Raw genomic sequence first — 21495 nt, 5'->3', positions numbered from 1 at the left:
TTTAAATATCACATCCTGAGCAGGTGTAAATTGAGGTAATTTACTGAAATTAATATATTATTTATGCCAGCAAAAAGATCTTTCTTGTATGCAGGTCTGTTTTATTTCAGGATATACACTGTCAGATTTGAAAATTTTACTAAAGGGCTTTGGATTAACATAATCTTTCTTCCTAATTCTGAAAGCCCTTATAGAGTAATAAATCCTAATACTTAAAGAAAAGCTTTCCAGAATTTATGTTTAATAAGAGATTCTATGCAGATGAGTTATTGATTCAGGATATGTTCTCAGACTAAGGATAAATCCGTGGTTTTATTCTTTCAAACAGTGCTGTGGGACACAGAAGTTTGCAGAAGTTGCAAACAAACCAGGGAACTGTAAAATGAGAACAACTGGAAAATGCAGAAACCGTTCATAAATGGTGTTGTGTCAGTGTTTTCCAAATACAGCATGTAATTGAAGTAAAAAGCAAAAATTTAATTTAAAAGGTCAAGTAATTTACCTTGCATAACTGTGTCTTGCTTTCATAGTATGCAATCAGAGGGTTTGATGCTTGGTAGTAGCTTTCAATTCTTTCCTCAGTGGTTTCAACGTTATCAGAGTTCTGACTGCTCTGATTCCTCATCAGAAGGCGACTGCTCATGGTTTCTGCAGAGCAGTCCAGGCAGAGCACAAGCTTTGGTTCCCCAATCTAGAGACAAAGGAAAACAACAAACATTCAAAGTACTGGCCTGGTAAAACAGATTTTGTTTGGATAATACCAAAACAGTCATCAAGGAATTTATTAGCAAATAGTACTTGTCTATGCAGAAATTATGCTTATTAACAAACACTTCCCATTGCAGCAGCACTCAGAGATGCCAGAATTGAGGATCAAGGCTGTGCTTGCCTGGGCTCTACACAGAGAGATAAAGAGTCAGGATCTGACAAATTCTGGCTGCTTGGACTGAAGAGCATCAGTTCATTATTTGCTTGATGCAAAGAGTACAGGACTTATGGAATACTTGACACAGTTATATTTGTAGCCTTTTCTTCGTTCAATGCGTGAAATGGGAGTGGTAAATTATAGCTTAGAATTTCAAGATGCAGTAGCAGGAAATGTCCCCATAAAAGTGTGCCCACTTACAATGGAAATGAGGAACAACAGACAGGCTCAGGGACACCATCAAATATTCACAGGAATACATTCTATGAATTACTTTATGTCACACGGTATTTTATGTCCTCATTTGCAGTGTACCCACATAATTCCTACCCATGGTGTAAAGGAAGAATGTGATACACTTCTCTACATTTTCAAATTTCAAATTCAAGTAATTTCTAAATTCTATGAGAAGCTGACCATTTAATGCTGTTTGGCTAGTGCCAAACTAGTCAGGAGGGAGAGTCTATCCTTTCCCATAATAAAAATAAATATGGATTTATTTATTTTTATTCTTAGGCCTGGCAAAGATCATAAATAATTGTCTCTCTCTACATTCGATCATAGATACTGCAGTAGTTTATGGGAAAAAAAGAAATGGCAAGAAAGAGCAAAATGTTTTTTATGGTATTTCAGGAGAGAGCCAAAAGTTCTAAACACAAATCTTCATCATTCTTACCCTGAAACACTGAAAAATATGTGCGTCATTTAGCATAAATCTTAGAATGCACTGTCATGCACCCTGCTCAGGCACTCTCTGACACAAGATTTTGTATGAGCAAATACTGCTGGGCTGAGTCCAAAGGGAAACACTCCCTATTTTGCTCTCTCAAGCAAAATAAAAGTGTTACAGGTTCAGTGAAAAAAAAAAGGTAATTCTTCCATGCAGTTATGTATTTAATCCGTCAATGACATTCTCGGTGTTTTTCTCATTCCTTCCCTTTCCAGCAGAGATCTGGAGAACACTTTTTAGGAAAAAGTGAGAAATCTTGAAAAAAGATGACTGCTCTTCACACTAGTGACCATTACAAAATTATATTTTTACCATGGCTACAGCAAAGAAAGTCTAAATGGTTGATATGTGGAAATTGGCATTGTTATCTTTGTTGACAGCCCTTAAAGGAAAAAATATTCTAAAGGTAAATATTTCATGTCAGGCCTTCTGCACTTGACTGAGGATGTCTGGATTGTGTTGACCTTTCTACTACCCTTAATGAATTTCTAAGAGAAGCTGAAACCAAGGGATTATGTCGGACAGTTCAATGACAGGCTTTTATCTTCCCATTTTTCCCACACAGCTCAGAAAACATTAATGCTATTAGCTGTAGTAGCACTGGGTTTGGGGATTTAAAAAGCCAACAAAGCAGTTTTAATAGTGCAAGAGTCAGAGAATTAAAAAAAAGATGTGGACTTAATCAATGATTTAAACAAATGCCCTTTTTGCATAACAGGACTAGGATGGTAAGAAGTTATTTCCTCCCAGTTTCACATGAGGAGTTCTATGCTCTGTTCTAAATTATAATAGAATAAGTGGGAAATAATTCCTTCATCAGTTATATTCATATCATCATCTTACAATGAGGACAGGAAGGAGTCTACTGACTGATAGGATCAGATAACAAGATCTTGCTTGATAGACTCAGTCTGATCTGCTTTTGAAAAATTTACATGATTTTTTTTAAAAGTTGTAGCATTGTTATCTGGAATTCAAAACACCAGAATTATCTTTCTTCCAAACTAAACCCCACAAAAAGTGAAAGTAATCCCTTATCAGGTATTACAGCAATTTTGGCTGCTATTTTTTCTTTTGTTAAATTACTATTTTCCTGACACAATTTAGCTTAAATGATACATACCAAACAAGTCTAACGTTTTGGGTCTTTAACTTGTCCTACTGGGTATTTCCCACCTGGTGCTGGGGAATATATAATTTAATAATGTTTCCTCACCTTGCAGAAGGGAGGGAACAGAGGGAGGGAGGGAACAGAACATAATTCTCTAGAATTATGGCTGGGTAAAAGTACAATTGTATCATAGAAGGGAATTGGGCAAAACTGGCAGGAGAATAAGCTGTTTCTACATAGCTCATTCTGTTTATGAGTCAAGCTTTGAAATACAAGCATTATTCTTGATGTCTTGTAAATAGAACAGGTCTTCGTTAACAATTATAAAGCTTTTTACATATCATGTAGATATATAGCATTATTCATCTTCACTTTGCTGCCATTAATTAATAAGGCCTGATGTGCATCTCTTTTCATTCAATTATAATTTGAGAACTTCTCATCGCCCTTTGGAAAGAACCGCAAGCATTATCTCAAAAATGACTCATTTAAAAAATCTTCTCAGTCTTACTGAGCAGCTCACAGCCAGCCAAGCTCACCCTGTGAAAAGTGGATACAAGGCACAGCAGGGGTGACTTAGCACATTCAAAATGGTCACTTGAGGCCCTTGTCTTTTACTCCAAATACCAAATGCAGTTCAGGACTACAGGACCTTCTGTTGCTTTCAGGGAAATGTGAGGGGCTCTGCTTCAGCACTGGATGCATTGAGAGTTATTTGGCTGGCAATACCTCAGTCCAGGACACTCCAATCTCTAAATCCCACTTCATAACACAGACCAGTGTCCACAGGACACGAATGTGTATGCCTGCCAGAGAAACAGCACTGCTGAAATCGTTTTTCCTTAGACACAAAATGAAAGAAATCCCCAACATCTCTTTAATAGTCTACAGCATTTTATTAAAGGGACTAATAAGTCAACATTTCCATGAATGGCTTCTATAGCAAATCACATTGCCCATTATTTTGTCTGGCTGCTGACGTCTAAATCTTGCTAGGCTTTTGTGGTAATCAACTAAATAAAGCAGCTAAAGGTTCAGTGAGAAAACAGGGGATTAGTTGAAGTTTTATTACCTTGCAAACTTGTTTAGGACGTTTGTGGAGTGTAATATGATGTAACATATACTAACTATTTTCTCTAGTTCATTACTTCTTTTCTCCTAAACCCTGGCAGATTCATTCATAGGCTTAGACAGAGTGTTTTCTGCAGACTGAGAAATGCATGGCTGAGACTTCTCACTAGGTCTTAGCACATACTGAGGAAATCGATAACTCTCGGAACTGCCACGCAGGCACTTGCAGAACGCTCTTTTTATGGCTGTGCCACCTGTTACTCATCACCAAAATTAAATCTGTGTTTGGCTGTTTCAAGTGGCAGCAAGCTTAAGCAGAGCTGGCTCACTGTTAATAAATATTAACTGTGAAGATACATACTTTTATGAACCTACATCAGATAGTGCTTGATCAGTTTTTCATAAGAAACAGCACCATCTTCTAGAACCAGAAAACTGGTTCTAAAATGATGCTTTCCACTAAATGTGAATTGTTTCTGGTTTACATTAAATTTAGGTAAAATCAGCCTTTACTTCTTGTATTCTAGAGTCTGTGTAGGTAAGGGCAAAAGCTAGATTTGCTATACTGATGGGGTGCCAAAATTTCAGTGATCAGCAGCACAGCTCTACTGGATTGGCTTTTTACATGTCCCTGCTGCAATCAGCTGAAGAGAGGGACCCAAGCAGCACCAGAGTTACAGGAGTTATAACACCATTACAATTGTATGGTCACCTTGCTCTCAAACTCTTCTGCATCTTTCAGCTCTTGGGGATACCCATCGATCAGGAATCCTTTTGTGTCCCCTAGCTTGGAAACCATGGCTTCCTTCAGTAGCTCTAGAACAATACCCTGTAAAGGAAAGAGAGGGAATTAGTTGGTTAATTAGTAAGGTTGATACCTTACTTTGTTACACTGACTTTAGTCCTACACCCTTGAAAATGGCCCTGTTTGGCTATAAGTAAGTCCTGTAAATGAAGGTGTTTTTTTTGTCCTGCTGGTAGCAGGGCACCCTGCTTTTTCTTCTCTCAGGACCAGCTATGCCACACAAATCTAGTGTTGCAATCCATCCAGGATTTCCCAAAGTGCCCTCTAGATAGCTCAGAACATTTCCTGGTTTCAAAATGAATGTTAATATCTAGAATGAATGTGAAACTCCAGAGTACTGTTGCAGCATTTTCCAATCTGATTGCATTTTGCTATGTCACTGGTGTAATTACATTACATGGAAAGTGACCCCATCTGACCAAACACACTGAAGAGCAAAGCAATCAAAATCAAGCCTGAGCACAGATTTTAGTTTCCCCTGAGCAGCATTTTCCAGTATCTTTCATTAACAAACACATCCTCTGACCTAGCTGCACTTGCTGAAGAGCCATCAAGAGTTGGGACTGTGGACCTGCCATGTAAAATCAGGTCCATCTGAGAATGACACCCTCTGCCTTCACAGTCTCCATTAAGCTGCAGTCCAGCTACTCTGGGATGTCAGCCAGCTCTGCAGAGAACTGCTGCAGGTACTGTAATTTAAAATAGCTGCCAGGACAACCAACTCTGAATCTGAAATGTAACACTATAAAAAGGACATAAAGTTTCTGTTTTCTGTACTTATATTTACATTTTGCAGCGCATCTGTCTCACTGTATTTCATGTCTAATTTATTGCCTATGTGAAACATAAAGAAATACTAGCACTGAAAGGGGAAACAAGTGTCACAGGTTTGGGAATGAGGAAATGTCCCCCTCAGGTTACAGATTAATTTTACTGAAACGGGAATTACCAGCTCCAGTATCTATTTCCACTGTTTTAGACAATATACCTACCACGGCCTTTGTTTAACCATTAGGACCCCAAATAAAACCATCACTTACACCAGGCACAGGTTCACCAGACTCCACGATGTCTTTGATCAATTTACTTCTCTCTGATAATGACAATAACTCACTTTGCAGAAGGTCACTAGTGGACAGGTGAGTAAATCCGTATTTCTTGGCTAACTGTTCACATTGGCTGCCTTTGCCAGAGCCAGGCCCACCTTTGTGAGGGAAAAAATAACTAGAATCAGAAAGAACAAAAATTTTCCAATTCTCACACTGTAGCCATCATGAAAATGGGAGGAAATTGATGAAACTGACTATTTTGCAGGGGTTTTTTTCTAGAGAAAGTCTCTACAGTTGAACAAGTCGTATACTTCCCTTCTGATACAGCTACACTGATGACTCAAAAATGTGTATTGAGTTTGAAGGAGTCACAACAGTGTGAAATCTCTCTCACAGAGGAGAACCTGTTCCTAAAACACCATCAGCATGTTAAGAAAAACATGGAACAGCCTGTGGAAAAGGGTGTTTGACTCAGTACATATCCATTTCGACAGCTCAACAAATAGTAGCAAAATAATGTTCATTGCACCACTGTGAGGGAAATAATGATCTCCCACTTGCTCATTATTTCCCTCATCCTGGCCCCCATCCTGCTCACAGGAGCTGTGGGAGACAGTGGGCAGGAGAGGCAGGGCAACCACCCAGGGGAATGCTGTGGGTGTCCTGGCAGGAATGGCACCTCGAACCTCCTGCTTCCTTTGGCCGCCGAGCAGCCTCCACCTCAGAGCCCCAGAGCCCGGCCTGAGCCGCTCTGCAGGCACAGCCCTGTCCCAGCTCCACCATGGAGGCGGCTGCTTCTCCCTCCGCTCCGAGGCCGATGGCATGAAAAGCCAAAGGCCTCTTCAGACTCCTGGTGAGGCTTTGCAGCTACCCCCGCCCGGCTGGAGAGAAGGACAGTCCATGGAACCTGCTGGAAGCCGCTTGCCAGGCATCCCACTGCGGTGACCTCCAGCACTGCTGGCGGAACTGAGGTGAGGCCCCTGAGGCACCATAGCGGTGCCAGGGTGTGGGAGGCGGGAGAGCAAATTGCTGCTGTGAATTTGTGGAGAAAATCTCACTGCGTGCAGTAGCAATTTTGCAGCCTTTGATGGATCTATTCAGAAGATCTACTGCAGCAGGAGGTAATTATAGCCTTGGAGGCAGACAATGCTCAAACTCTTTTCAGTAAAGTTTTTTCAGCAGGTGACCTGTGTGTTTATCAAGTGTTGGGACTTGCAGATAGGGCTACACAGCTCTGCTACGTGCATTTAAGACGCTAGAAAATACGTGGCTTTCCTGTTTGCTTATCTTTCCACAAACAATAAAGGATTAACACGTTCACAGTAGAGCGAATTTAGCACCATCTCCGCCTCACTTGAACTTTCTTCTAACTTTTACATTCAATGTAAGAAATAATTGCTCTGAGCATATAATTTTCAGAGAAATTACAGTACTGTAGCTAGGACTAAAAATTGGGTCATAAAGGAGTAGTATCAAAGGAAGAGGTTTGTTTTCTATGATCTGCAGTCTTTTACTTCAGCTGCTTCTCTCAAGGAGGATTACCAGCCTGTGGTGTGAGAATCACACCTGTGCTAAAATTTGTCTAGAACTATCTTTGTTGCAGGCTTCTCTTCTGGCCAGTGTGGGTTGCATGCTGTTTTTCTATTCCTATAATATGAAGAACATTATTGTTTTGTAAAAACACTAGCTGAAAGAAAACAAGGGAAAAATAGGAGTGGCTATAAAGAAACAGATGTAGAGAAATTACAAGCAAATTACCAGTAATGAGTCCCTTAAATATCTGAGTGGCAATTAGTTGTATTTCTGGCCTGTTTGGGGGGTTTTTAGATCAGTAAGTTTGTGCATGCATGTGCTTGTTTACACATTCTGTCTCCTGGCCTTGAATATGCTAACAGTTCAGTAATTTAATCCTATTTATTTGGTGTATGTGTACAGTATTAAAAATTCCCAGCTATAAAGATTATTGTATTCTTCTATTTATATAATTGTTTCTCTTCTGAATGCAGAGCCCAACCAGAAATTTCATAATTTCTCCTCATATACAAAATAAACTAGATCTCTCCTTAGAAAAAACATTGCAAGGACATTTTTGGGTTTTTAGCAGGTAAATATTCAGAAAACTTGATGTGTTTCTAATACCTTTGTGTGTTAGTATTTTAAAAGAGAACACTGTCAGAATGGCACGATATGCAGGGCATACACCATAATGAGTGTGTCTCCAAAACATTTATTAAAATGACCATTTTTTTTATTAAAAGAGTTCCAACAAACCAGAAATTAACATGGTGAGATCTTTAAAGAGTAAAAACATATTTGAGTAAGTTATGTGCTGAAAATAGTAGTTTTTACGGCCACTGGTATTAATTTAGATTCATTTGATGAGTAGCAAAGCATCCTGCTGCTTGACAAATGCATATGACCCACTTTATTCAGTCTCGTCCTTTCTTATCCATGAATAAAACCACAGTTCTTGCTTGGCATGATCTGAGAAGAGACTGAATTCCCCAGGAAATTCAGCATTGAGGGCTGAGTACAATTTGGCCTTTACACCAGTATTAATTTACGTGTCTGAAATGAAAGTATTATCTTGTCTCCCTCTGAAGTTCCTTAATGTGACTAAAATAGAGCTATTCAGGTGGGAAAGGATGTGAAAGTGCATTTTCTTACTAATTAGGTGTTTCCTTCTTGCTCAGAGTTTATACTTAAAAGACTGCTACATAAGCAGCTTTAACAGCAAATCAATCCTGCAGCCATGAAGCTCATGATCAATTTGTAGTCTTACAAAAATTGTACCAGTTTTTTTAGTGGGTGTTTTTATTAAATCTATTAATTTTTCTACAGAAAAAAAATTACTTGAAAAAAGTTTATCTGGAATAACAGCTGCATATGAAACATAACAAAAGCTAGCAGAAAGATTTTTTCAGAAGACTTCACTGCAGCTTGTTATGCTGGTTTTCATATGGAAAATACTTGAGGCATTGGAGAAGGTAACCAAGTTTTCCCCATGGCTCAATTGTTAGGAGAAAAATATGTCCCCACTTTTGTTGTGAAGGCGTAAGATTCTTTGTGAACACTGTCATTTTTTCTGTATGCTGTCATCTTGTACTCTGCCTACGTATACTTTGATTAAAAAAGTGTTGGTTCATGATAACTTGTAATTCAGATTAATCATGTTGTCTTCTGATTTCTACATATGACACGAAGAGGAAAAGCTAAAGCCTAGAAAACAGCCAGAGGAATTATGTGTGTGATGTGACCGGTAGGACAATACAGAACTACCAGCAGTTCTTCAATGTTAGCATGCTTTTGTATTTTCCTAATATTGCTCACTGCAGCACATCTTGCTTTAAAGCTCATTTGGTAACTTAATAAAAATCAAAAATTGCAGATGAAGAAATTAAGAGCATTGTATTAAGCAGTGAGGTTATTCTTGGGAACAGAACGTCTTTGAGTGTCCCTTTGTGCTTTTTGTTACAAATAGTAAGCAAGAATGTGGAACCAGAGTACTAACACAGAAATTAAATGCAGTTCTCTATATTGCTTTTCTGTAGACAAGGCCAGATTAAAAGGTCTGTGCAATCCCTTAGAGCAGGATTCCTTTCCATTATGTTGATTCATCGGCCTGCGTGAGGGGATCTTCTGGTAAATAAGTTTCTGGCAGCACTGCTGACTTAGGCGGTTACTTTTACCCGTTTAATTATTGACTGCAGAAATGCTTCACAGAGAGCCCTTCAAGGGGAGAAAAAGAATGGTCTCAGTGAGTGGGGTGACGTGACCAATTGCCCAAGCAGCACTTCTGAATGTTCAACTGCAGTCAGCCCTAGATCAGTCAAAGGTCTCAGTTCTCCTCCCTCCTACCCAAATCTTCCCCAGACTGGTAAAGACCACGAGCCTGGGCATGTGACTCAGATGTACTGCTCCTTAATGATGATAGAGGGGGCTGGGACTGCTGCTGCGAGTGAGCAGGGACAGGAACAAGCAATATGAGCAGTTCATGGACCAGCTTTGCTGTCAGAAATACTGATAGAGCAGAAGTGTCATACAGACAGACTGAGATGCCTCTATTTTAAATCTTACAAGTTTATCATATACTAAAATATCATGAGCATTTATATAAAATGCCAGCAGTAGGATTTACAACACAGTCCCACCATTTATTTTAAAATGTTTCAATTTCAAGACCTTGTTATCATAATGAGTATCATCCCTATATCGTGGAGAAGTGCCTGCAGGGGAAACCTAGCTGCACAAGGGAGCCTCATAATTTTGAATTGAAACCAAAGTAACCTCAGTTATGTCCCTAAATTCAAGCAAAAATATTGGAGGACTTGATCAGTTTGGCCATTTTATCAATGTCACTTGGATTATATACACAAGTAAAAATAAGCCTTAAGAATATGGCATTTGAAGTTTTCTCAATAACACCTCATCTGTTGTTCACAAATTATTTTAGTGTAAGTGACACCATAGAGGAATTATGCTTTTATATAACAAAAACAACAAAAAAGCCCTCAATGCTTTCTTTGTATTTCTTTTTTCTAAGAAATTATTTTCATCAGGAAACAACTTGTGGCACATGTTGGCAGAGTGATGCAATATCCTGGGACATGACTGAGTTTTCATCCTTCTTAAAGAAAATGTGAAGTTTATTTCACGGCAAGTCAGGGAAATCAGCCTTCTGCAGCTTCTACAGTTAGCTTGGATTGACTGGGGTTTAATTATCAGTACTGCTCATCCTGTACCTCTCTGATTGTAGAAGGAGCTGCAATACAGGTACTGTAGCATACTTTAGGTTGGCAGTGACCTCATCTGGTTAAACCTTACACTCAAAGCAGGCCTAAATTAATGATAAATTGAATTAGATTAAGTTGTTCAAGGTCTGACATACCTGGGACAAATAAAGAGTTTGAGGTTTGTGATATATTTATTTATTTTATTTTGGTGTGAACGCAAGAAGCTCCTGTCTGCAGCTGATAATGTCTTACTTCTTGGTGTAAATGGTGAGAATATCATCAAGTGTCAGCTAAAAACTGGTCTTTCTTACACTGAGTTCAAGCCATTACCAGCTTTAGCTCATCAGCAAGAATATAACAAAGATTCTGTAAAGGAAAGTGGTTACATTAGCTATGCTCTAAACACCTCATTTACAAGTCAGCGGGGAGTTTGTTTCTGATCCAAGGTGCAGAAAGATTCCCGAAACCTCCTGTTTCACATCCAGCCTCAACCAAAGGCAAATGTTTTCTGAACCTCCTGCAGAGGACAGGGAGGGGTAATGGCCCCAGTAACTGTGTTATGTGTGACAGTTTCGTGGATGCAATATGGAATATTGCAATAGTTAAGAATTAGAAGATCATACATCATTCATTGTGGTTAAAATTGATGAAATAGGAGGTTTTGTTTGCTTTTTTTCTTTGATTTTTAATGACTGGCAATAATTACTTTTGAATATTAATTAGAGCATCACCCAATTTTATATTCACCCCTCTTTGTATTTTTTTTCTCTTGAATTTTACTTTACTGGCCAAATTTGTCTTGGTTTTGCCTCTTTTATTATCCTGCTGCTATCTCCTATATTTTTTACTTGCTGGTACTATTTCTCTGGTTTACAATACGGATAGAACATTGACATTGTTGCTTAATTAATCTGACTTGACTGTTATTCCAATTAATTCCTACATTACCTCTAATGTAAACTTTTGCTAATTAGATTGTTTCTTTTTCTTTCCCTTTTTGGACAGTTTTCAAGGGTAATTAGTGGGGGAGGGAACTGCCTGTTTCTTTCCCTTTGTCTTATAAACAGTGTCTGTTTGTCAGCTATGGCAGATGGTGCATTTATTTGATTAGTTTATAAACTACTTCAAATGTACATCTTTAAAATTCTAGCTTTAAAACGCCTTTATAAATATCTTATTATTTCCTCATGAATACACACACCTATGTAATAAGGTGTCATCCCTAATAACACCTGAGCCCAAGACAGTTTTTCCCGTTCCAGTATCCTATGGCAGCCTGCTCCAACCCATCTTCTCTGCTCTCTCTTTAGTCAAGGTATCATGGGCTGAACATCTCTAGAACTGCCCGCCACAACAGAGTACTTAGCCACTGACATTTGGGGCTTTTTTTCCTTCTCCCCATCCCCAGCAGTTTTGTTCTGCTCCTGTGAGATTTCTTCAGATTTTTCTTTCACTCTTGTACCATTCACAATGATCACATTTCAGCTCTTGACTGACATGTAAGATAACTTCCTTCCTGCACAAATGGTGTTCATTTGGGTAGTGTGTATAATGCTAAACCTGGAGTGCTTGTGGATCAACAAGTGATCCAGGCAGATTTACCTGCCTGAAAAGGGGGATGGTGGTATTTTGGGAAAAAGTATAAATCATTCTAGGTAATTTTTTGAAAATTAACCCATGTTTGGACTTAGTAAAACTTTTCATTACAACCTTTTCAACAAAGAAAAACAGAGTTTTGATTAAGCATAATTTACCTCTGTTCCCAGAAAGCATTTACTAGAAAGTCTGAGATGGATTTAAGAGCAGGAATAAATAGGAAAAATGTGTGGTTTCAATTTTAAGCTTCAAGATGACTAATAGATGCCCTATAAAAAATTATAAATAAAAATTTAAAATCACTCTTTGTAAAATAAAAAGATTCCCAGAGGCAAATTAAAAATATGCTTTTCCATGGACAATTTCAGAGACAAAATTCCTTGAGTATGTAAACTTTTCTTTCCTTGCAAATCTGTTTGTACAAACCTAAACATTATTTTTCAATAAGATATGCAAGACAGAGAGAATTAAAATTTTTCACTGTAGTGAACAGCAGGAAGGTGTACTTCAGTAAGCATAGATTACAGTTTGCTTAAAGGCTGAAAATTCGGTGTTAGACACCTTTCCCTTAAGAAAAGTCTCCAGTGAACTCTTCAGTAACCTCATTTTACTTTTTCAAACACGTAACATCCATCATAGGCTTGCAATAAATTGAGTCAACTTGTATTTGGTATAAGAGAGTGTGAGATAAAATTACAACATGAGAAGACTCTTCATAGAATCTTTTAGGTTGCAAGGCACTTCTTGGAATCATTTAGTCAGACAACTCTGTTACACCAGGATCAGCTACAGCAGGTTGATCTGAGCTCTGTCAGGTTGGGGTTTGAACATCTCTAAGGATGGAGACTCTACAGTTTCTGGGCAACTTGTTCCAGTGTTTGACTACCCTCATAGTAAATAAGTGGGTTTTGTGTTCAGGTGAAATTTAATGCATTTTAAGGTGTCCCCATTTTCTCTTGTCCTGTCACTGGGCACTACTGAGAAGATTCAGGTATTTATACTTAATGGTAAAATCCTCTAGAGCCTTCTCTTCTCCAGGCTGAATAGTCCCAGTTCTCTCAGCCTCTCCTCAAATGAAAGATGCTCCTATTCCTCAAACATCTTCATGGTCCTCCACCACACTCACTCCAGTAAGTCATTATCTTTCTCGTACTGGGAGCCCAGACTGGATACAGTACTCCAGACGCAGTGCTGAATAAGGAGAAAAGATCACCTCCCTCAACCTGCTAGTGTTGGAATGTTTTTTGATGCTTCCTGAATTATGAATGAAACTTCCATTCACTTATTATTAATTTTGGAAGTCCTTTTGTTTTTCCCCAGGAAAAACAATGCACAGATTGATTTAGTTTTATGTAAAACCACCCATGTTCTGGTATCTGTCCTTGGGTCCTTGGAAACGGGTGTTCCTGCTCTGTATTGTAAAGCAGTTCTAAAAACTGCTCAATACAAAAGCAATTATTCTTTCCAAGTAATTAGAACCAAGCTTTAAGATCAATCTTCTGGTTATAATTTGTTTTAAAAGACTGCTCAAAGGTTATGCAAATTATATTAGTCACATTCATATGATAAAGGGCATTAACGTGGTGGATGTGGATTTCTGAAAGCAGTATAAAGTAAACCCTGAACCTGCAAATCTTCAGTGCTAAGCATCATGCCTGGTGCGTGCTGAGCACAGGCAGAACTGAAACCTGTATTTAACAGAAGTTGCTTCACAAATAAGGAGGGGAAGAGACCTGATATTTTTCAGCCAAATCTCAAACTTCTGAGTTATAATCCAATTTAGTAAAATTTCAATTAGTGCTGGTGAGGCAGCTTTGGTTTGGGAAGTCACACAACTCGACTGTAACTGCAAAAGAACTAAGGTTATTTTGAAGATGTTCACATTTAAATGAGCTGCCTGCTCTGAGCTTTACACAACTGTTGATAGCATGGTCAGATTCAAGCTAATTAAATGTTATTAAATCCTAACTCCCTTTCAAAAGACTAAACCACCACTGTAGAATAAATATTCCCAACCAATCTATTTTGCTAAATAAATAAATCATATAATCAAAGCTAAATAACATGGGAATACTCAAATGTAGCCGTTCAATTAGGAATCCTACTTACCAACAACAAAAATGATGTTTGATTTCCTCAGATCTTCTGAAAAATCTAAAATGAAAATAAACATTCTTTAGTGGCAAGAGCTACTAATTTTAATGTCAGCTACTTACCACACCAAATTGTGTAACAGTCATGCAAGGGGATGTGATTTTACTAGATTTACTTTCTGCTATAATGCTCTCCGTTCCAAAAGGACCTATTGTCCACAAGCCTATTAATCTCTCAGTTTCATAGTTGTCATTGCAGATATGATAAAGACATTTTACCTGAAAACAGACCTTACACATACTCATCAGTTCTTTAAAAAAAAAGGAAGACGAAAAAAGAGAGAAGCAGATTCATCTTGATGTAATAACATGATGTAACTCCTCCTCAGCCACTGCAGTTTTCATCGAGTATGTTATTACATTATGATTGCTATAGAAGCTTTTCCACTTCCCATTTAGATTTTATACTCTCTGAAATGTAGTTCTAAATTCCTCTGAGCCTCAAATTCAGCCAAATAATAACCATCTTAGCTGAAATCCAGGCAATACTCTCACCAAACTATAGTTTATACTATCTCACTACTGTATGCATTACAGCTTTGCCTTTTACTGAAATGGTATCTTTTGAAAAAGCAATTCCTTCTGGTCTGAGTCCCATCATTTCACTGATTGTACCAGAACAGAAGGTGATCTTGCACCATGTGAGCCTCCTGAAATGTTATTGTCTTTGAGTTAATCACTTACAAGACACATTAATTTACCTCATACAATTTTGGGGTCTATTTTGAGGTGTCTAGATCTCTTATTACAAAAAATCATTAGCCATGAAAAGTTTGGCTTTATCCTTTCAGTCCTCTTAGACTCTTAGCACCTCATACTTTCCAAGGAGACTTTCATAACTGCCAATTTCTGAAAACACCTATAAGATTCAATGCTGATTAACAGTAGTATTTTCTAATAATTTTGAATCCACTGGCCTAAAGAGTATAAAAATGTCTTTTACAAACTTTAATTTCCATTCAAAGAGAATTCACATGATAAAAATCCTTTGAGACATAAAGTTCACAATATAAATAACCCAAATTCACTTTACTTTCTAAGTAAGTATTTAAATAATGGGAAATCAAAGGTTTCAAAATTAAATGGCAAGTGACACTGAAAAAGAAACTCACCTCCTGTGCTCTCATAACCAGAAAAACTTGACTGATCCTCCTCCTGTTAATTAAGCAATTGACAAATTCAAATGGATATTCTGCATAGTTTGCATTTTTCTTATATCTGCCTATCCATATATCATAATATATATCTCTCTAAGCTCTCAGTTTTAATCTGTGTTGAGATATGGTTTACAATGCTACAGAAACGCTGCTAGTGCTGTTTCAGTTGCTAGAACATAAGCACAGAGAACCCAAGATATCATGAGATGATTCACTATCCCATATAATGGGTGGAGTTCCTCAGGGTTCGGAATGGTGACTGTGCTGTTTAACATCTTTGTTGGTGACACGGACAGTAGGACCAAGTGCACCCTCAGCAAGTTTTTCAGCGACACCAAGCTGTGCTTGAGGGAAGGGATGCCATCCAGAGGGACCTGGACATGCCTGAGAGGTGGGCCCATGTGATCCTTGAGAAGTTCAGGGCCAAGTACTAGTTACTGCTCCTGTGTCAGGGCAATCCCAATACAGATGCAGGATGGGTAGAGAATGGATCCAGTGCAGTCCTGGGGAAAAGGACTTGGGGTTGTTGGTGGATGAGAAGCTCAACATGATCCATCAATGTGCATTTGCAGCCCAGAAAGCCAACTGTGTCCTGAGCTGCATCAAAGGCAGCGCGGGCAGCAGGCTGAGGGAGCGGATTCTACCTCTCTACCCTGCCCTTGTGAGACCCCACCTGGAGCTCCAGCTCTGGGGCCCCAGCATAAGCACAGGGGCTTGCTGGAGTGAGTCCAGAGGAGTCCCCAAAGATGCTCCAAAGGCTAGAGCACCTCTCCGAGGAAGACAGGCTGAGAGAGTTGTGATTGTTCAAATTGGATAGGTCTCAGGGAAAACTTTATAGCAGCCTCCAGGACCTGAAAGGAGCCTGCAAGGACAATTTCCAATTTCCAATGACATGGAGTGGCAGGACAAGGGGAAATGGCTTTAAACTGAAAGACAGTAGGTTTAGATCAGATCTTGGGAAGAAATTCTTCACCGTGAGAATGGAGAGGCACTGGAACACATTTCCCAGAGAAGTTATAGATTACTCATCCCTGGAAGTGTTCAAGGCCAGGCTGGATGGGACTTTGAGCAACCTGGTTCTAGTGGAACATATCCCTGCCTGCTGAGGGCTTGGAGCAAAATGATCTTCAAGGTCCCTTCCAGCCCAGGCCATTCTCTGCTATAATACTGATTTTGTGAGGAACAACTCTTCAGTGTCCAAATGCACAGAAACCACATGATATATAAGCAACCAATGTGCATCCTGAATTGCTTCCAAAGTAACTATGGTATGATCAGCTGTTAATAGTGAGAAAGCAATATTGGAGAAACTCCTAGAGGTGAACTATAATATAAAGATGGGATTAGTCTTTGATTTCAAATAACTTAAATGTGTTTACCTTGTGAATCCGACACAAGCTACAAGTTGTTATAAAGGCTGCTGAACTACAAGGAGGGACTACACCAGGGAAACAGGGGATGTGGTATATTTTTTCTCCTGAGATTTAACCACTTAAAATTATTTCGTCATTTATTGTCTATTATAATCGATGAGAAATTACAAATACTGGCCAGCAAGACTGTCAGAATGGGAATTCTTTGTTGTTCTGATAAATGAGAATTATGTATATGCTGGACATAGTCTAGGTTATGTGGTGTCAATATACTCGCAGCAATACTTTAGCCTGTCTGTAAAATATCAGTAGTAGCATTGACAGTAACGTGTGTTGCATCCTCATGTGACAGTATTACATCATCAGTGCATAACATCAGCAAGAAACACATTATGTGAGTCATCTCAGTAGCATATGGTTACCAAGCCATCGTTTCTGACAGCACAGCTCTCAGAAATAGCCACCTTTAAATGTGTGGAGCTGCAGGAGCAGATGAAGTGAGATGAACTGCAAGGTGACTGGAATGGGTAAACTGCTGCCCACTGTAGTTTGCAGGGCTCCTGCACTACCCTTGCAGGTTCCTCCTTGTGTTCCCATCATCATTGAAACTGAAGTACTCTTCATTAGGTTGAAGTACCATTGCATTGGTTGCACAGAGTATTTTTATTTTTTGATTCACAATAATTCCCAGCCTATTACACTGCAACAGGAGAACTGCCATCTCAAAAAAAAAAAAAAAAAAGGCAACATTTTCAAATGAGAGATTAATCTCTTTCCTACATTCCAAGTGACAATATTAACCCTATGTCATTTATTTTTGCATGTAAAAATACAATAAAATAATTGGCCCTGCAAAGGATATATTGCATACAAAAGGCTTCATTTTAGATTCTACTTCTTATAATGCCTTTCAAAGTTATGGATCAAAATCATTTTAGGCACAATGTTTAGAGTAAAATTCCTTTAAAAATCAGGATCAGAATTCCAAGCTTACAATCAAATCAAAGAACTGAAACCGGCATTACTTCTTTCAAGTTTTACTCTTGTTCTCCGCTATAATTGCAGACTGAAACTGCCTCCAACCAGTTTTTGTGCTGATCTGGGTGAGGAGCTAGATGTGCTGTCTGGTTTGAGGTCCTTTGCAAAGAGTGACAGTCTAGCACCCTGTTTAATGCAGTCCCCTCGTGTTTGTAGTTGACAATATCCATTTCTGATTTCGTCTTTCTAGCAAGTAGGTCTCTAAACTGTGAATGGCTTGACCTGTATCAGGCTGAAAACACTGTTCTGCCTTGTTACCAGAGTGCTTTGGAAAATAACTGTGGGATTTAGCAAGTGATCACATAAGGCCAAGTCCCTCCAGTTAGATAGCAAATGGTATTTGACACCACATTGCCATCAGCAACACAGTGATTTAGCAGCAGTCTCTGTATTCTCAGTATAGCTGTTTCCATGTACTTGAAAGCAAAGTGAGGAAGATCACATCTTATACATAATGAGCTCCGAAGAAAGATGGCTAGTCTGTAATTTCAGATGCCTTTACAGTCAAGTTATATCTACAAATATTATCTGGAAACATGTTCATTAGTGGAGCATAGCTGTCTGTGTAACTACTTAACCAATATCAACGGTTTGTTAAAATAATTGCTAAATAGAGAAGTTTGCTACCTGTAAAGAATCTCTTATCTGACATTTGTCTTTAGAGTTGGAAAATGCAGGCTTTTGACTGCCATTTGACTTGTCATTTAGCTACTAATTAGTAAACATGTGACTGGTAGTAGATACTTCACTGGTTAATGAGTTTTCAGTTACTACCTGTCATTGCTAGGTTGTGAAGTCCACAGAATCATAGAAAGGTTTGGGTTGGAAGATCATCTAGTTCCAACCCACCTAATTTCCATAATAACAAACTATGACAGTAAGTCTCGACAAATAAGAAAGGAATGATACAGAATTCTTCAGAAGTTTCAATTTTGCTGCTAATGAAGCAGTACCTTCAAGGCATATCAATAAAGTAGATTTAATTTTTTTATCTAATGAAGGGACATTTTCTTCATTAGGACTTAGTGACAGCTATTTTGAATGTGATGAAGTGAGAAAGCTTTTCTGTTACCCATTAATAACCACTTCTCCAGTCCCTGCAGGTTTTAGTTGGGGTTTTGGTTTTTTTACATGGAAAAGAAAAAAGTTCTCCCTTATCACCTCATTGTTGTTTGAAATGCTTCTAGAAAGTAGTGGTGAAAAGTGCCTGAATCATTTTATTCAGATTTCTAACAGATATAACAGGAGTTTCTGCTCCGAATTTACCGAAGATGATAAATAATCATGGATAAAGGAGAAAAAAGACAATAGAATAAGACTGAATTACAAATACAGCTTGACTGCTGCTTAAAATTATGCTCAATTTTCAAGCTTGAATTTGAGAATCTAAATATTCCAAGGAACGTGTCAGACACAAATTATTTAAACAAGTAAAAATTACATGTTTCTTTGCTGGTTTTATGCCAGGGCAGTGCTCCCTAGGAATGGATTTTATGAGCCATACCATTAAATTTGATTTATACTTCAAATCAATTTTGAGCCTGAGCTGCTTTCTGCAAGCTGGGTGTTAAAGTATGCCTCTAGAAAGCAGAGGTGGCTGTGCTCTAACCTCCTCTGCTCCAGAACTAATAAATAAGGTAAGACTCAGTAGGAATACCTTCACACTTCAAGGCTTTTTTTTTCCCCAAAGGACAAATTTTCTTATATATTTCATGCTGCTTAGCAGAGTGAAGTTATTTGTGTCAAAAAGGACTAATAGTAATTAAGATGAGGGTACAATGCTAGTGTTTTTCGAGGTGATTTTTGTTTGTTCAGAGTGCATACAACTGCAAAAACATCAGTGTTCATAATAGCATCTAAAAAATGCTGACAGGTGAGATCACTGTGATTCCAATTTTGTTCTGGGTTTCTAGCAAAGACAAAACTCTCTGCCATTATCTCTCGTGAGGACAGGCTGAGGGGGCTAGGCATGTTCAGCCTTGAGAAGAGAAGACTGAGAAAGGACCTAATCAATATCTATCAGTCTCTGAAGGGAGGTGTCAGAGGATGGACCAGGTTCTGCTCAGTGTTGCTGCGCAATGGGACAAGAGGAAACAGCAAAAAAATGATGCACAGGAAGTTCCACCTGAAGAGGAGGAAGAACTTCTTCACGGTGCAGGTGACCAAGCACTGGCACAGATTGCCCAGAGAGGTTTTGGAGTCTCCCTCACTGGAGATACTCAAGAGCCATCGGATGCAATCCTGTGCCATGGGCTGTAGGATGACCCTCCCTGAGCAGGAAGGTTGGACCAGGTGACCCACTGTGGTCCTTCTTCCCACCTTCCCCATTCTGTGATTCTGTGATTATTCTTTTAAAACAAAACTTATTTTCAGTTCTAAAAATAATAATAAAAAATTATACCTATACAGAGTTGGAGATTAACCCATTTTTAACACTTGCAAGCCAAGATCAAATTATCTAGCTTTTAAATTTGTTTGTTTGGGTTTTTTTCAGATTTTGCATTCATGTTCTTCACGGACATCAAGAATATCTGTAGGTAGTTCAGAGAGGAAAAAGTCACAATGTGTTTGCTATTGTTTGTGGGGGTTGGTATTTGTTAACTTCTGTGCCTACTTATAGTGACAAAAATACATATGATTACTAAGCATGAAAAAGAAAGCAAAATCTATTTAGTTTCATATTGATTTCCAGACACTGGAAAAAATTTCCAAGAAATTACCTCTTAAGGGCAAACTTACCAGCAAGGAGTGCAATCAGACCACCCCTCCCAGGAGAGTATCAGCAGTTTGCATCATCAGAGCAGTGTAAGAGTGTTCTGGTAAACCAAACACTGCATTTGCAATTTTAATATTAATTTGATTTAAAAGGCTGAACTAGAGGGGTCAGTATCTAACTTGAAGAACTTGAGCTTGATTTAAAAATATATTTGTGTTTTAAAGACATTAGAGACATTCAATAACTGTATTATCTATACATAGTTACTATCTACCACTGACTTTAAAATAGTTCTGTCACACATAGTATTCAGTTAGTTTTCAGTTTGGTCTGTATTTATAGAAAGCTGCCAGTGCCTACAAAATTCTTTCTGGAAGTTATCACTATTTTTCCTTTAGTATTCTTTCTTTCTGTAAATCACCATCACTCCTTAAATGATTCTTCTCTATGTGCAGCATTTATGCTATTTGGTATAAATTCTTCCAGGGATAATTTTTTTTTTTTTTTTTTTTTCACATCAAACCACTGCAGCAGAGAAGTATAGCAGGACACCTCCCTGTGCACTTGAACTGCAGACTTGGTGCTGTTCAGGTCCTTTTTTTAGACAGCTGACGGCAATCCTAAAGAATGGATCCCTCACATCATACACCTCAGCACTATATGTAGAACCTCTCTGCCGTGAGAGCTGCCTTCTGAGACCTGAAATTCAGTGCTTTGGTTTTTTGTTGTTAATGGTTTGGTTTGGGGTTTTTTAAATGTATATGTGTTTTGTGGGTTTTTGGGGTTTTTAACTTTAGATAAGAAAGGCTTTTCTGCAGGCCTGTCTTGACTCAGTTTTCAAAAAGAAAAAGATCTTGGCATGGAGAAGGACAAGAACAGGGTGTAGCAAAAACCTCCAAACCTAGCGTGTGACCTCAGATCCTATGATTTGCTGCTATTCAGATAAAAATTGACAGTTGTAGTCAAATTTTGCCTCTCAAAAACCTTTTCTGCTTAACATTGGACAAGCATATTCAAGGTTTACTAAAACATCTTCTT

General features: G+C 38.4%; 1 protein-coding gene across 1 annotated transcript in view; it reads right to left on the bottom strand.

Annotated features, from left to right (window-relative positions):
• AK5 (adenylate kinase 5) overlaps window positions 1-21495 on the bottom strand; it is an 84326-nt gene that overhangs the window by 8778 nt on the left and 54053 nt on the right. Inside the window, exons 9-13 of the mRNA XM_039556461.1 lie at window positions 15286-15328; window positions 14130-14174; window positions 5683-5846; window positions 4550-4666; window positions 503-691 (exon numbers count right to left, since the gene is read on the bottom strand). Coding sequence (XP_039412395.1) covers window positions 503-691; window positions 4550-4666; window positions 5683-5846; window positions 14130-14174; window positions 15286-15328 — 558 coding nt within the window. The remainder of the gene's footprint in view (window positions 1-502; window positions 692-4549; window positions 4667-5682; window positions 5847-14129; window positions 14175-15285; window positions 15329-21495) is intronic.

Source organism: Corvus cornix, chromosome 8, assembly GCF_000738735.6.
Source record: "Corvus cornix cornix isolate S_Up_H32 chromosome 8, ASM73873v5, whole genome shotgun sequence".
Taxonomy (NCBI): Eukaryota; Metazoa; Chordata; class Aves; order Passeriformes; family Corvidae; genus Corvus; species Corvus cornix.
This window is presented reverse-complemented; position numbering and strand designations above follow the sequence as displayed.